At 34.3% G+C, this 15,443-nt stretch overlaps 1 protein-coding gene across 5 annotated transcripts in view; it reads left to right on the forward strand.

The window, feature by feature from the left end:
* Iml1 (GATOR complex protein Iml1) overlaps positions 1 to 15,443 on the forward strand; it is a 50,489-nt gene that overhangs the window by 19,961 nt on the left and 15,085 nt on the right. For 3 of the 5 annotated variants that reach the window (XM_087349261.1, XM_087349257.1, XM_087349258.1), the window contains 6 exons: positions 3,097 to 3,314; positions 3,619 to 3,839; positions 5,036 to 5,210; positions 6,112 to 6,315; positions 10,902 to 11,027; positions 11,760 to 11,833. In XM_087349261.1, coding sequence (XP_087205387.1) covers positions 3,097 to 3,314; positions 3,619 to 3,839; positions 5,036 to 5,210; positions 6,112 to 6,315; positions 10,902 to 11,027; positions 11,760 to 11,833 — 1,018 coding nt within the window. Of the gene's footprint in view, positions 1 to 3,096; positions 3,315 to 3,618; positions 3,840 to 5,035; positions 5,211 to 6,111; positions 6,316 to 10,901; positions 11,028 to 11,759; positions 11,834 to 14,294; positions 14,339 to 15,443 lie in introns of all 5 variants that reach the window. The other 2 variants (XM_087349259.1, XM_087349260.1) reach the window with 2 other exon arrangements.

Raw genomic sequence — 15,443 nt, forward strand, 5'->3', positions numbered from 1 at the left:
ATCATGCATTCAAACAAAACTGTTTGCACTTGAAAAAACACTTAGTGCCAAACGAGTTTTGACCTCGATAGGTCATCATCAGTGGCAAACAAATTAATTCATATTAAATCAAACAATTCATAAAACAATGGTTTATTATAAAGCATAACAGGTTGCACTTTACAAAACCATTGAAGTTCACAGGCACAGACAACGCAGTCACGGCTAACCGTAGAACAACAACGGAAATCAGGCCAGTGGACATAAAGCTAAGTACTCAATTTAGTGAGTACACCAACTCTTGTGCAATTAACATCCAGTGTGGTATTACATAAAATATAGTTTTGCTCGCTCTACTCCAAGTGGTCTAGAATAGTACATATTTTATTACATATTTTCCCTGTGCTTAATCATCCTTCAGTTGTATTGATTTGTAGCATAATTGCTGAACAAAACTTATATAAAGAGGTGTGCTGATTAAAGTTTTTGAAACCCAATTTTTTTTTTATTTTTTTTTTTTTACACTTTTAGTTCTGTGATTATGAGAAGGATTGTCACATCCGTTCAGTAACAAGCATTCATTCTCTCACTTAAGTATCATAATAAGCAGCTTTAAAAGACAAGCATAAGTGAGTTGGTGTTCTATCCATATTGCTGGGCTGGCAATTGGCAAGGCTCCAGAAATATGCTTACCCACTTGATATGTTGTCAATCGGTGGTGAGTACATGTTTAGTTTTAATTTAAATGTATGGATCGGAGTTAAATGGAAACCTACTTTTTGTCAGAGATTTTTTCTTGTTCCAAGAATATAGAGTAAAAACAAATGTAAAATACAGGATTTGTTAGTCACACATGGGAAAGAAGTGTATAAAATATATTTATATGGCAGAAGTAAAAATGAAAGAAAATTAAGGGGAAATGAAAAAAAGAAATAAAACTGGAAACTTCACAATACACATTACACACATGGATTTTTTTCATGTATTTTGGATTATTAGTATATTATACAATATTTTATCTGAAGTAAGTGTATTCAACAGAAACCAGACAGTATTCAGGTCTTTTGGGATTCTGTTTTAAGAAGATTTTATATTTCTGGAGTCCTGACATCTGGTATGCATTATAAAATTAACACTTTAGTGGGAAGGTGTTCGTGACCCAGAAGGTTTGAAATATAAGCTGTCCTATAATATATATATTTTTTGCCTTCTGTTTTTAAATGCTTTTAATTCTTTGTGCATGATGCATATAAAAAATGGTACAGGGAAGAAGAATTCATGAATTGTGTTGTTGTTCAACTCAGATTTCTTCCTGAAGCAGTTGGCCTACATGCAGTCTGCTGCAGGAACAAGTAGATTTTGTTTTAGATCATGAAGAAGTGAGAGAGAGAGAGACAGAGAGAGAGAGAGTGTGTGTGCATGTGCGCTCATGTGTGCACATACATGTTTTTGTATGTGTTTATCTACATGTTTAGTTATCTGAAATATAACAATGCATTTTTTTATCTTACAGGAAGAACTGATTTCTGTAGAGTATGTTCATGAGCCATTACAGTTTTCTCAATATTATTTGTGCTAATTGGAGAGAGAAGCAGCATGAATAATTTAAATTGTGAATAGTCCAGAATTATCTTGTTTATAAATAAAATAATTTCTTTATTAATAATTGGGAGTATACTGTGTGTGTTGGTAAGAGAAGGTGTGTGCATGTGTGTGCACACGTGTGTGTGAGTGCATGTGAATAGCTATATATATGTATATAAAGTAGACACATTACTTAAGGAATCTCTGAGTGAAAATTAAGTTTAGTGAATGTAAAAATGATGACATTTTAAGTATAAGAAAGTGAATCAGAAACATGTTAACTTTTGTTGACATTTTTACATGCATATGTAAACATTTCCAGAAGTAGAGTATAAATCAGAATTTAATTTTCTTCCTTACATCTGCATTTCAAGGGTGCTTTTTACCTTCTGTTCTACTGAATAACCAACAGGCATTTCTAGTGTCATGCATTTCAGAATTTCTTGTTAATTCTTGTGATAAGATATTGATTTATCTTACTACTGTATGTAAGCCGAAAGAAAATTAGGAAAATAACTATATTGTATACATGCCGTAAAATACTTTCATTTGCTAGGTGATGCCATCAGAACTGAGAGAACATAAATTAATAATTACACAGCACTTTGTTACATTAGTACAAATATTTTGCACCATTGCAGTTCCAACAGAGTACCTGAAAGACCTGTATTATAATCTGAAATTGTAGAATGATAATTGTCATGTTCATAGCTTTGGGGACAAAATATATATTCCATGTGGAATCTGTAGGTGTGTTTATGATCTCATGCCATGCCTAATTTCATATGCCCAGGGATTTCTACATTGTTTTGTATTTTACTAAAAAATTGCTAGAGCAAAAGTTGCATATTCATCAAAGATCTAGTACTCTACAAAATATTAGGGTATGCATTGAATGACACAAGTATTACCCCCATCTTGGAAGTTAGCACAGTTGCTGTTCTAGTAGTTTTGATAATACAGAATTAAAAATTATGAATGTATAGAAACCTCTACTGGCATGACTAAAATCAGTGGAGACTGGATATTTGTTTCAAAAGTTTTTAGTGGGAGATAAATGCATGGATGTACATGTATATGTGAAACAGGAAACCTCATTATTTTTCTAAATAAGTAATGTAAGGTGAAAGGATGTTCAAAATGTTGGTATATATACTGTGTTATGAAACATAATTTGTTCTTCGCCCTAAGTAATACATAACAACAGAGAAAACAAGTGTTATAAATTGTTTTTACATTGTCAAAATATCCAAGTTATTTGGTATTCTGCCCACATAAAATCTTTGAATCATTGTTACGTAGTATAAGAAGTGTTTTTAACTAAATGAAATCTTTGTTTTTAATAAGCATGTAGCTGTAACATTAAGCTAAAATGTTATTAATTTCAAACTAAATAACTGTTACTTATTATTCCCTCATTTATACATTTCATCATTCATTTAAAAGACTTTTTCATGAAAATTATACAGTTGCACTTATTTGAAGGCCAATTTAAGTTAATAATATCTATGAAGTGTGTTTTATTTTGTTTAGGTGTGGACTGGAAGTCCCTTACCATTCCAGCGTGTCTACCTATCACCACGGATTACTTTCCCGACAAGCGCAGCCTTCAGAATGACTATGTTGTGTCTGACTACAATCTTCTGCCTGATGATGTGAATGCAGATTTTGCTCAGCAGAGGGCAATCTACAAAAAGCCTTTAACCACTGCAGAAGTGTTTAAAGAATTGGTTTCACAGAGACTTGCTCAGGTTGGATATGACATGCTAATGAATTAATATAATGTTGTATACCATTAATATTTTAATAGTAGCTAGGGCAAGTTATTATTGAAGATCTGGTGCTTAATAATTCTCAGTATGCTTTAATTTGAGAATGTTTACTGCTTTAATAAAGCATTTATATTTTTAAAACATTTTTTAAAGTTAGAAAACACAAGTTACAAAATAAATTATTTTTCTGTTAAATATAGGCAAAAGAATAAGTTGCGAGTGTTTGTATAGTAGGACATGTTATTTTGTTTATATCTTTATTTTTATATTGTTTACTTCTTAGGGGTTTCAGTTGATTGTGTTGTCTGAGCACAATTCGAAGAAACATGCACAGACACCAGGCAGTAATTCCACCTCTGCCACAGCTGGTATTATAAGCTCACTTGTGATGTCTCGTCCTTGTGATATTGAACCAACTGAAGAATATTTTCTCAGCATTGGGCGAGTGTTCCACAAGATATCCCTCAGTGGATCATCTATTACTGTTACAAGATACAGACCCAGGTATTTTTCTGCTTTATAATATACAGTATATTGTCAGTTTTGTTCTTTTGGGTTATGGCACTGTGTGAATTTATAGGTAGATACCAACATTTTGGAGAAGCATCCATTCTCCATTTTTAGGGCACTGCAACCCAGAACAACATTGACAATGTCACTGTGTGAACCTTTAATCTCATACAGTATGTTGGTTTGCCACATGCTTTGGAGTCAGTGCATGACTTAAATGTGAATGGAGAAGCTGTGTATCTTCTTTAATTTGCATATTTCAGCTCCCAAAACACCTGATAAGTTTTAAAGAATTTGGTGTTGGAAGTGTACACTTTTTGTTGCCAGGTAATCTTAGTTTTAGTTTATTTTTATTTTATAGGGGTTTGTTTTACGTAGATGTATGGATGGATGGATACATAGATAGTTGGAAAGAAACATTGATTGACTGTTTGGATTGATTAATAGGTAGAGCAAGACAAAATAAGTGGTTATAAAAATATACAAGGTACCTAGATTAAGGACACATTTTCCCTATATGTAAGCATTTTGGTATGAGGACATGGATGTAAAGCTTCACACATTCCAGATCCCAGAACTAGTTGGAGGTGTTTGGCTTCATGCTTTGGCTGCTTTACCCTGGTGCCCATTAGATAGAAGGTGGGTTGACTTCAGAGCTGTTCTGCTTGCACCCAGTTGTGCAGCCTGTAGCCAGTCACCACACTGACTGAGCTGTGCTGGCACTTTGTAAAAGTACTTACAGTGATATCTATGACCATTTGAAATGTATTTGAGACTTAACGAACAGGACTTTTGAGATACACAGGGAGAGAAGAAGAGATAATCTCTCCTAGAGAGGGGTTGATAGATTAACTGGTGATAGTGTATGAGAGAGAAACACATCCACATTTCTTATGATGATTTTAAAAATTAATTCATATTATGAATATTAACCATGTGTTAGGAAGTGACAATTGTCTAAATGTCTTGTATCTTGTACTTGGAAGAATGTGAGAGCACCGACATTCAAAATTATGTGGCTAACATGGTTGTGAATTTTTATAGTTCTTTTTGGTACCCAATGAACAGTTCCACATCTTTGCCAGTTTGAAATTCATCCTATCATTTGATAAATAATACATAACTTATGCAGTTGAAAAACATTGTTAATAAACCAGTGATCAATCAACATAACATTTCTTTGCTTTCAGACATCCATACCCTCCTTTTAATATACATTATCGTTACCGGTTTCATGCCCCTCATCATGACAACTATGAAATATCATGGGTATCTTTTACAACAGAGAAATTAGAAAATTTTAATTGGAACTATCTGGATCACTACATTTGTACAAGAGGAGATACAGATTTTGCCCTTGCAGAGGTAAGGTGTTACATTTGACTATATCATGACGTTACTGAAACTTACAGTGGGCCAAGATTTTACCATATTGCAATCTTTCATTGCACAATTCATGTCCTCATATGATTTACTTACCCTCATTTTCACTGTAAAGTAAAGGAACAAGTTCCTGTGGATGATGTGTGTGTGAAAGGAGTCAACACTGAAAAATGTAGTTTCCAGCATCCAGAAGGGATAGACAGGTATAAAATCTGAAGCAAGTAGGAAAGCATTACATTTGGCATAGTTTAGTGAGAATTGTTCTTCGCTGTTGCTATAGGTCATGTGATCTATGATGTGACGTTCCAGCCATGTGAACCAAGATATGAAGTACTGTAATGCAGAAAGGAAAATTAAAGGTGTGGCATGACAATTGAGTTAAGCTTAAATGTGATAAAGAAATTGTCTTTTCTTAACTGTTAGCTCTGTATACAGACTATAAAATTTATTGGAGAAAATGATTCTTTTATGTGGGTAGGTCATGTATACAATGACATTTTGCACAATAGACCATTTTCATAACTCCTCACATAAATCATACATCAGAGTTTTTGATTTAAGTTTTTTCATTCTGTAATATGTTAGTGATATGAGGAAATGCAATTATCTTGTTTTACATTATTCCATGTGAAGTTAACCTGGGAACTGGAGCCAGTATGTGAAATGATGAGTATAGTAAGATCCATCAGTATAAGATTACTTGAAATTCCATTCAGCCTGTGTAGAATTTCTTTATGTGCAAAGGAGCTACTCACAGTAGGCACATTTCTTCAACTTTGAACTTGAACTCATGCCAAACTGAAAAGGAATTAACAGAATTTTATTCAGTTTACAGTTCATAAATCTGTCTTATTTCACTAACAATATTCTCTTTATTTAAAAGGCCCAAAAGTACTGGCGCTTTCGTGTTTATCTTCTTCCACTGAATCATCAGGCTACAAAGAAGATATTAGAAGGTTCTGACCACTGTGATATTTACACACTTCCTTCCCTTGAGGATCAGGGTCATATGGTGGAAAACTTCTTACGATTTCTTGAGTCTTGGGTGAATAGAATTCGCCGTCCAAATACCTGCAAGAAACCAAGGGTAGGACCAACCACTTTTTCCATACTTCTTACGAGTATTTGTTTCGTCTTAAAGCATGGAGTAATTTCTATAATTTTTTATTTATTTATTTGGGAAGAGCATGAAAATGGCTGTCTTATGGGTCATTATGCTGTATAGTCTGATAGAAGTTTAGTGACATTTCAGAGGTGCTGACTCCATCATCAGGGCATTGTCCCTGATGATGGAGTCAGCAAACATCTCTGAAATGTCACTGAATTTCTACCACAATATGCAGTGCCCAGAAGCCAGCCATCTTTACACTTGTCACTGTGAGACACTGAAATCTCACTTTGCAAGAGTTTCCCCCCCCCATGTTTATACATATGTTACAAATCTGTGTTTGGAATGGTATGCTGTAAATATAATATTTCTCTAATGCTACACAACTGAATGTGTAGTGATCTTATTTTACAGATAACATAAGTTTGATTTTGTAAATATGTAGTATATGGTTGCAAGTTTATTCTTTATATGTGCTGTAAGTTTAGTTTTGAGATGTAACTTGAGCTTTACTTTTAATTTGAAGTATGATTTCTTGTTTTGAATGTAGCATCATATGTCATATATTTTAAGATGCTAATTAAAACCGTGATCTGTATCTCTCTTTAATTTAAATTGCTTGTGTGCATTGCTTTATTGATCTTAAGAAGTTATGCTAGTTAATTAGAACTTGATGTGACACTTCTTTCTTTGTTAGTGAACATTACAGATACATTTTTATAATGCTTGTAACAATTTTAACACCCCTTTTTTGTCATGAATACCACTCAACCACAATTTCATGCATATTGTAGGAACACTTTTCCTGTGGGACTCCACTGGCTGTATTGTAAGTGACCATAGTTATGGTCAAGTAATTAACACTCCTTGGTATTCTTGTTGTCCTGGGTGAGCTTGGAGGCTAGTTGTCCTGACAAAAGATGTTTGTAGTTTTCTTCAGTCATTCCCTCCATGTAAATACTGGTATAGATTTTAATACACGCTGCAGTTCTTATTCTAACAGCAATCTCCTTGAACTGATATCTCCATTAATAAAATATTTCTGGGCTGTCAGCCATATCAGTTCATTAAAAATCAGCATTTCAGGGACTACCTCTGTCCCTATCAACAGGTTTTGCTGTAACAGTTCATCCAGACTGGCCCACATATATATTTGTCCAGCGCCTGTCTTTGAAGGTGAGTGTGAACTGGTGGGTGCTAATGGGCAGAGTCAAGTTCTTGCTTAGCTTAGCCTTGCTTCTGGATTGATTTGGTTCTGTATTGTTTCAGAATGTTAGATACCAGGTACGAGGACTGACTGAGAGTGAAACCGCTGCCCTTGTTAAAATTTTTAGGGTAGAGCCTGAACTCAGAAGCCTCTTTTATTACACAGTCCATGTATCCTGTGGCCTTATCCAGCATGTATATGCTCTTGAAATTGATGTTATGTCCTGTGTCAAATCTCTGCTCTGCCATGGTTGACTTCTGTGGCTGGCCCATATGTATGCGTCTCATGTGTTCTTTGCATCTGGTTTTGATGGATCTGCCAGTCTTTCCAACATGGACTTTGCTGAATTTGCAGAGGACACAGTATATGCCTGCAATTTTTAGGACCATTTTGCCTTAAACAGGTCCACCCGTTGTTGTTCATCTTGACTGGGATGTGGATGGTTATGATGTTGTATTTGGCAAGGAGCCTGCTGATTTTGTTTGAGGCCACTTTGAAATTATATTAATGATACACTTGTCAGTTTCTCAATCTGTATTTGTGGCTTCTGTTTTGTGGCTAGGGTATGCTTGACAGAACAGCTGCTGTGTCCATTTTGTTTAAAGGTCTTCCTTAGGTGGTTGATTTTCTTGTCTAGGCTCTCAGCATCACAAACGGTCCTTACCCAGTGAATGAGCATCTTCAGCATAGGCTGCTTCTGTAGCAGATTGTGTTCAGACTTCACATGGAAGTACAGGTCCATATGCATGGGCATCTCACATGTATTTAGAAAGCAAATCTTCAAATTAATCCTGAAGATGAGTTATCTTAACAGGTCATTTTGGATTTCCAGCATTTGGTGGGATAATACCTCAAAAATAGGCCACTTATGCTGCCTCATATATCCTTTCCAATTCACAGTTGTGATCATCATCATCATCATTACATTTCATAATACACTAAATATTGATACAGTATCATTCAGTAATCTACAATTTAAGCAAAATCATGCATACTGATTAAGTAACTTTCTGTTTAGTAATAGAACCCAAATTTATAACAGCATTAATACTGAAATCCATGATTTGACGTGATCTTGTGCCAGTTCCAAACCTCCCAGTCTCAGAATCTAGCTCCAAAAGATACAGCTTAACTTTCATTTTGTAGGAATAAGGGATTTAAAGACCTGTGCTAAGGCGCTGCCAGCCAGACTTTAACTCCATGGTTAATGGTCTAGTGATATGCTGGTGTAACGCATGGTCATCTGGAACATGGATGATGAGAGTTAATGTTATTTTCCCATCTTCTTTCTTCTTGGTCTTCAAGTGGCCACTTTCCAAGAGGTTTTTCTACCAAAACACTACATTTGTTTGTCTCCCCATCGAAACTACACGTCTAGTTCATCTCCTTTATTTTTATACCCTAACAGTGCTAGGTAACCTATAGAAATCAAAGTACACGCAGCATCACAAGTTTCCAGTATCTTTGCACATAACTTAATTGATTGCATGTGTTGACTAGACAAGAAAGAGACACTGATTATAGTAATTATTTTTTCCAGTCTCATTCTAAATAATGAAGGAACATGTGCCAGATTGTATTATTTGTTAATAAACTAAACCATGTCAGTACTTTTTTTAATAGCAGTCAATAAGGTATGATTGAAAAGGAATATACTATAAAAAATATTGTTAGAGCCACTCTGGATGAACTCATTAACACTGGATTAATTAGAATCATATAGTATTTCTTAATTTCTTTGTATTGTAATTGGATGCTGCATGCTTTTTTATGACAGATCTTCCCAATTGACTTTTTTAAGCAAAGGTAGTTTTGAATTCTTCAGTCATGAGAAATTAAGTTATTGTGGAATGTCATTCCACTGGTGCTGGGGGAATGCCACCTCAGAGTCTGTACAGAAATTAACTGCAGGTATTATCCATACAGTTAAACTCACTGCTTCTCAGCCAGCAGCAGCCAGTCAGCAAGACAATATCTTATTTCCAATTTCATTTAGCATGTGAAGGGAAGAGAAGTGTAGGAAGACCATTGAACAGATGGCATGAAACTGTAACAGGCCTGGTGCATAATAGGTTTTATTTAGGTTATCATCTTAATTGAAGATATTTCAAGTTAAATAATTGTTATAACAAGGTATGTTGGTGGAATGATAGATTTTTTTTTCTCTTTGGGTGGAGGTCATTTTAAATGTGTAACAGTCAGGTGGAGGATGTGTATTAGTTATCTTCTTCCAACATATCTTATTAATTAAATGAATACCAGCTATTTATTCAAAGGAATTGAAAGCAAGGTAACATTTTTAAGATTTATGATAAAATCCTTTGAAAATTTCAGTCATATATTCTAGTAAGAAAAGAAAAAAATCTCTTTTTTTTAGTGGTAACTAATTAGCCTATAACTGTTTTCATAATCATGCACCAGAGTGGTTATTTGTTTGAAGAATTGGCATAATGATTGTCTTTCTTCGACAGAAGCATAAGTAAACACATGATTGTTTGCTTCCTCTTACGAACCAAGAAATATTTTATTGCATTTTATTTCTGGCTATATGGTAACACTGTCTGCCATTTACATTCCATTGTTACATTCTTTGCACAAGGTGCATTAATTTAATACATAATGGAGAAGTTGTGTGTGTCTGTGTTCATATTTGATCCTTAAAACTTTTAACAGATTACAATGAAATTTGGTATTGAGGGGTGTGAATGAAGCATTTCAGGATGAATTTAGTTTTTTCCCATATATATCTGTCTGTATTGAATATCATCTTACATAAAGCTCAAATAGAAGTTGATCAAATTTCTCTAAAACACATTGATGTTGGACTACTGTGTCGTAATACCATGTGGACGTGTAGGTAGATCAGTGTTTTTGAGGAACATACTACCTCCATCTTCAGTATACAAAAATTAGCATGTGACATCAGAGATATGATATAAATCTTGTTAAGATCTGTAAAATTTGCCTGGAAATTTTTGATATTGTGGTATTTAATAGAATATAAGGACATATTTTCTGCCTCTGTGCAGTCTAATACCTGTACTATTAATTAGGTTTGCCAGCAATAAAATGTATGTCTCCATGCTATTATAATGTATTGTTCTGATGATTAGCTCTGCTAGCAGAATACGTGTCCACAATGAATAAACATAAAGATTCTGGTTTCAAAATTGCAAAGAATGCGTTTATTTGTGTTCAAGTCTTGCTGCATATAGATTTCAGTTTTGGTTATGTAGCTTATAGGCTAAAATATTAAGGCATTGACTGGGAAGATTTGTTGTCATTGTTTTAGAACATACAGTAGATCTGAGTTGCTTGTCTGTCTTCTTTGCTTGCCAACTGCATGCCTATGTTACAGAGCCCTGGCTTTTCAACAGGAAGCAAGGGCCGACAAAAGTTGATACATCGTCGCCATAGCTCCAGTTTGACTTTCCTCTCCCACAGTAACAGCTCATCAACAAGTAACCCATCGAATAATTCACAGGTATATTTCCATTCCTGACCTGTCATCCCATCCACAAACTAATAAAACTTATTAGGATTTTGTATATTCCATTATGATAAATTATACAAGAACATGGTGTATTCTGTTGTAACTAATCAAAAGTGTAATACTTAATATAATATACAAGCTTCAGATATGAATCTGTTTAAATGCAGAGCAGTAATATTTTTTTATGAGTTACAACATTACCTTAGCTGTGAATGTTTCTATTTTCATTGGGCTTCATATTGCTGCAAGTACTTACACTGTTTTAAGCATTTATATTAGAACATTATTTCCAAAATGTTCTATGCATTGAGCTCTTTTGTACTAATATAATATTTATGAGGCCCCAACCAAATAAAGAAAGATGTAGGACAAAGCTGTTTTTAAGCTTGCAGACAGGACAAAGAACGGTAATTAATCTTTGTTGTATGGGCATAGGGAATTTAAATCCCTATGTTACAGGACAACCAGCTTAGCTCTGGATGTAACAGAAAACTACAAAAAATTTCAGTCAGGATAGTCGGTATCCAAGCCAAGATTCTAATCCAGGTCCTTCCTAATATAAAGTTATTTGCTAACCTTTTCACCATGATGTTCAAGTGATTTATGTTCTTCTGTCAGCGTAAGAGACCATGTTTCCCAACTCACTGTATGTGATGTGCATAACTTATAAACTGTTAACGTGCATACACTCTTGTCAAGAGTCATCTTTTTCCTTGGTTTCAGACAAGTGTTGTTGGCAATTCTCCATTCAGAGAAAGATTGGGCAGCAACCGTGTTGTCGACAAGCCACGTCCGAGGTTTGTTGCAGATGGGTTTCTTTTTGTTTGCACACACTTGATTTAATATCTATTCCAGCTTTCTTCAAGTGCAAAATTGTAATATTCATCAACTTGTGTTTATTCCTCCAGCAGCATGGTGAAGGCATTACTTATAGACAGTAGATTATGGATTGTGTTATGAGTAAGATTTGTGGGTAGGTAAAGATAAAATCTGTTTCAGCTTGGCAGCTTTCCTCATCAACATGGTGAAGGCTTAATGTTGGCTGATTGTTTGTAGGCTTTACAAATTAATTGTACAGAAATGTCTTTATTTTCTAATAATAACATTTTCAGTATCTTGTACCATAAAGTATCTCTGAAGTTATTCTATGAAAATAGGAATATATTCTATTGTACAAGGTCTTTTTTAAACAATTGTTAATCAGATGACTGAGAAATACCTTAAATTTATAACTGTCATCATCAGAGTGCACAATTGGATCTAATCTTGGACCATTTCAGTATTTTCTTTATATTTGCGCCTACATCTCCCAAATGTTGCCTACCTTTGAGGTTTTACATCTAAATGGTGTATACATTTTGTGTTTCCCCCATATATGATTCATGTCACGTCTTCATATATTTAATAACCCTAAAAATATTAAGTGGATAGTGAAACATTTTAGTGTGTAATTTTCTGCATTTTCCTGTTATGTCGTCTCTTCTAGATGCAGAAATTCTCCATGACCATCTATTCTTGGATTCTTTTGATCTGTGTTCTTTCCTCCAAAGGAGAAACCATGTTTCGGATCTATATGAAACAGTAATTGGAATTGTAGTTGTATTTAGTGATATTTTTGTTCTGGGCTTTTAGGAAGGAGGAGGGAAGATATTGTAATTAGTATCTTTTCTGGCATGAAAGATGCATTCTTTTTCCTCAGTATATCAGGAATATTTAATTCTTAAATCATGGTGTGTAATACACTAGTAAATATGATGCTAGGATCTTTGCATTGAAATGTTATGTCTTATCTGTGAAATGTTTACACTATGTTGACAGTCTTACTTTAAACTCCAGAACCTATAAATTGACACAACTGACAGACTGTATGCACTATTGTCAGTCTTTCACTAAACTACACTGTTTCACTCAGTTACACTCTTACCTTCTGCTTTGGCTATAATAGATACCAAGTGTGAACTATAGTTTGCTAGGACATCTGCTGGTTGTACATACAAACAGTTCAAATACAGAATAGTACTTTACATATAGACATGTGTACATACATTTTACTTTTACATGTCTGAACAATAATTTACCAGCTACAGAGAATATTTAGTGTTGAACAAAGAAAGTGGTTTTTGTCTCCTTTGCATTTTTATGGCACTCACAGAATTGTTTATTTTAAACATATCACAAAATTAATATTGGCTACAGATTTTTCAGATTTCCAGCTTTATAGTTTTCTTGTGTAATGTATATTCCTGTTTTTGTTGTGTAACTTCATGAATGCTTTTAATATGGTTTTGTGTTTCATGTGCTTGTTTTAATGAGATAGACCTGGGTACTGACCCCATACTGGAATGCTGCAAATTGTGTTCTCTCTTGGGGACAGATCCTTATTCTTCTGAGAATGATCTGGCTAGATTCTATGTAGGCAAGAGTAGGCTCCAACAAGAATGCAAGCATCTTCTTTCTTGAGTTTATTATATTTTCTTGTAAGACAATTTAACAAATTCAGACCCATCTGGAAATTTATTAGATGGCCCTTGCAACATGGACATTTTGTTCAATGCACAGTTTATTTCAACCATATTTTTGATTGCTTTAAAATAACAGTATTTAAATGTTGCTTGAACTGTTCTCTATAAACATTTTATTGTGATGTAATCTACAAAAGCATTTCTTAACCCTGAATGTGGGAATTTAACCTTTATCATATAGGAATGGGGGATTTAAACCCATGTACTATGACACTGTCAGCCTGATGAACAGTTTACAATATGCTAGTGTAACACAGCTCATTTGCACATAAACCACAATGCACAGTTGTTAAAGGTTAATAGAGGTGAAGTTACATTAGCCTATAGCTTAATAGAGATTCATATGCTGCACTTTTGCTTGTCATTTAAATTTCACTTAAATTGCATAAATTGAAAGGTAGTTAGGAAAAGAATTTATTAAGCTAAAGTTTAGAAGTTTTCAGCCATTGGTTTGAATCTGTTAATGCGTTTTGGTGTGACTCGGTATGGGATGTCATGATGCACAGTTTGAGGTACACTGGCATAAAATTATTTTTATTTTGATGTTGGTGTGGGAATGCAGTTTAAACTGTAATGCTGCCTTTGTGAATAATCATGTACAGATTCAAAATATGTCATTGAATTTTTGTGCTCTTGTTTTATGGCCATTTCACCTTGGTATGGAGTTATGTGTATGTTTGATGTTTGATCAAAATTGCTGCCTCTTTTGTTTCTCACTGTATCCTCTTTCTGCTAGGAGAAGCATGGTTCTAATCGCATGGCTGAACGACATACCACCAGGTCAGTATCATTGTGTCCATCATTTTAATAGCGTTGCGCTTCTGTTTTCTGACACATAAGACACATTTTACCATCTGCTTGAATATACATATCTAACACAGTAGTACAGACTCATCTGTGCAAAGTTACAGTTACCTAGCTCAGCATGGTCCAGCTGATGGCCTGCGGGCCACTTCCAGCCCAAAACCACTTGTGAATTGTGTCAGATACAAGCTGTTGGAGAAGCAAATTTAAAATAATGTGTAACTCTATAGTAATTTTTTTACATTTCAATAAAACTTATATTTGAGCATGTAATTTGTAATTTATGAATAAATATTCTCATCAACAACGAAAACTGGCTATTAGTTTAAGAAATGTGCCAGGAAGGGTTTATTGGCCCTTGATCCAACAGGAAAGCTATTCTTAGCCCAAGAGAAGAAAAAGGTTGTACTACCATGACTTGGCTGATGAAGAAATTCATTATAGTTTTTACAAAAGCCCTCCACTGCTCAATAACCTGAGCTAGATCAATCCAGTCCACATCTTAATACCTAATTTCTGTGCTTACGTCTCTTAAGTGGTCTTTTTCCTTTGTGGTTTACCAACCAAAATGTTTAATGTACTGTATTTCTCATTTTACCCATACTACATTTCCAGGCTCATCTTTTCTTTCTTGATTTAACCACTGTAAGTGTTCAAATGATACATTTAATAACTTGGGAGACTCAGCTTTGAGAAAAGGATAATTTTGAGATGGATCTTATGGGTGCAGGATATGAAGATTTGAACTGAATTCTGTTCTTTGGTGATTGAATCAAGAGGCATGCATGGAAATCCACTTTTAGTTCCAAAACTTGCAGGGAATTTCTTTACAAGCTGAGTAACTGTAACTTTTCCATAAAACCATGTACCCCAGACTGAGTGAGAGAGAGATGTTATCAGAGTAAGTTGCTAGTTTTCTTAATATGGCATATTTTTGAAGTATTCAGACTCTCAGTTTGAAAATTCTGTACATATACATAGGTCTTGTAATAATTTGACGTGTTTTGTATAACAGAAAATATGTTAATAGCTAAAAGAATGGGACTGTAATTTATAATTTTATCTTCTGTATTTTAATATT

This window comes from Zootermopsis nevadensis, unplaced genomic scaffold (assembly GCF_977971745.1).
Source record: "Zootermopsis nevadensis isolate Lab colony 2312 unplaced genomic scaffold, Znev_1.0 Znev_ptg000015l, whole genome shotgun sequence".
NCBI lineage: Eukaryota > Metazoa > Arthropoda > Insecta > Blattodea > Termopsidae > Zootermopsis > Zootermopsis nevadensis.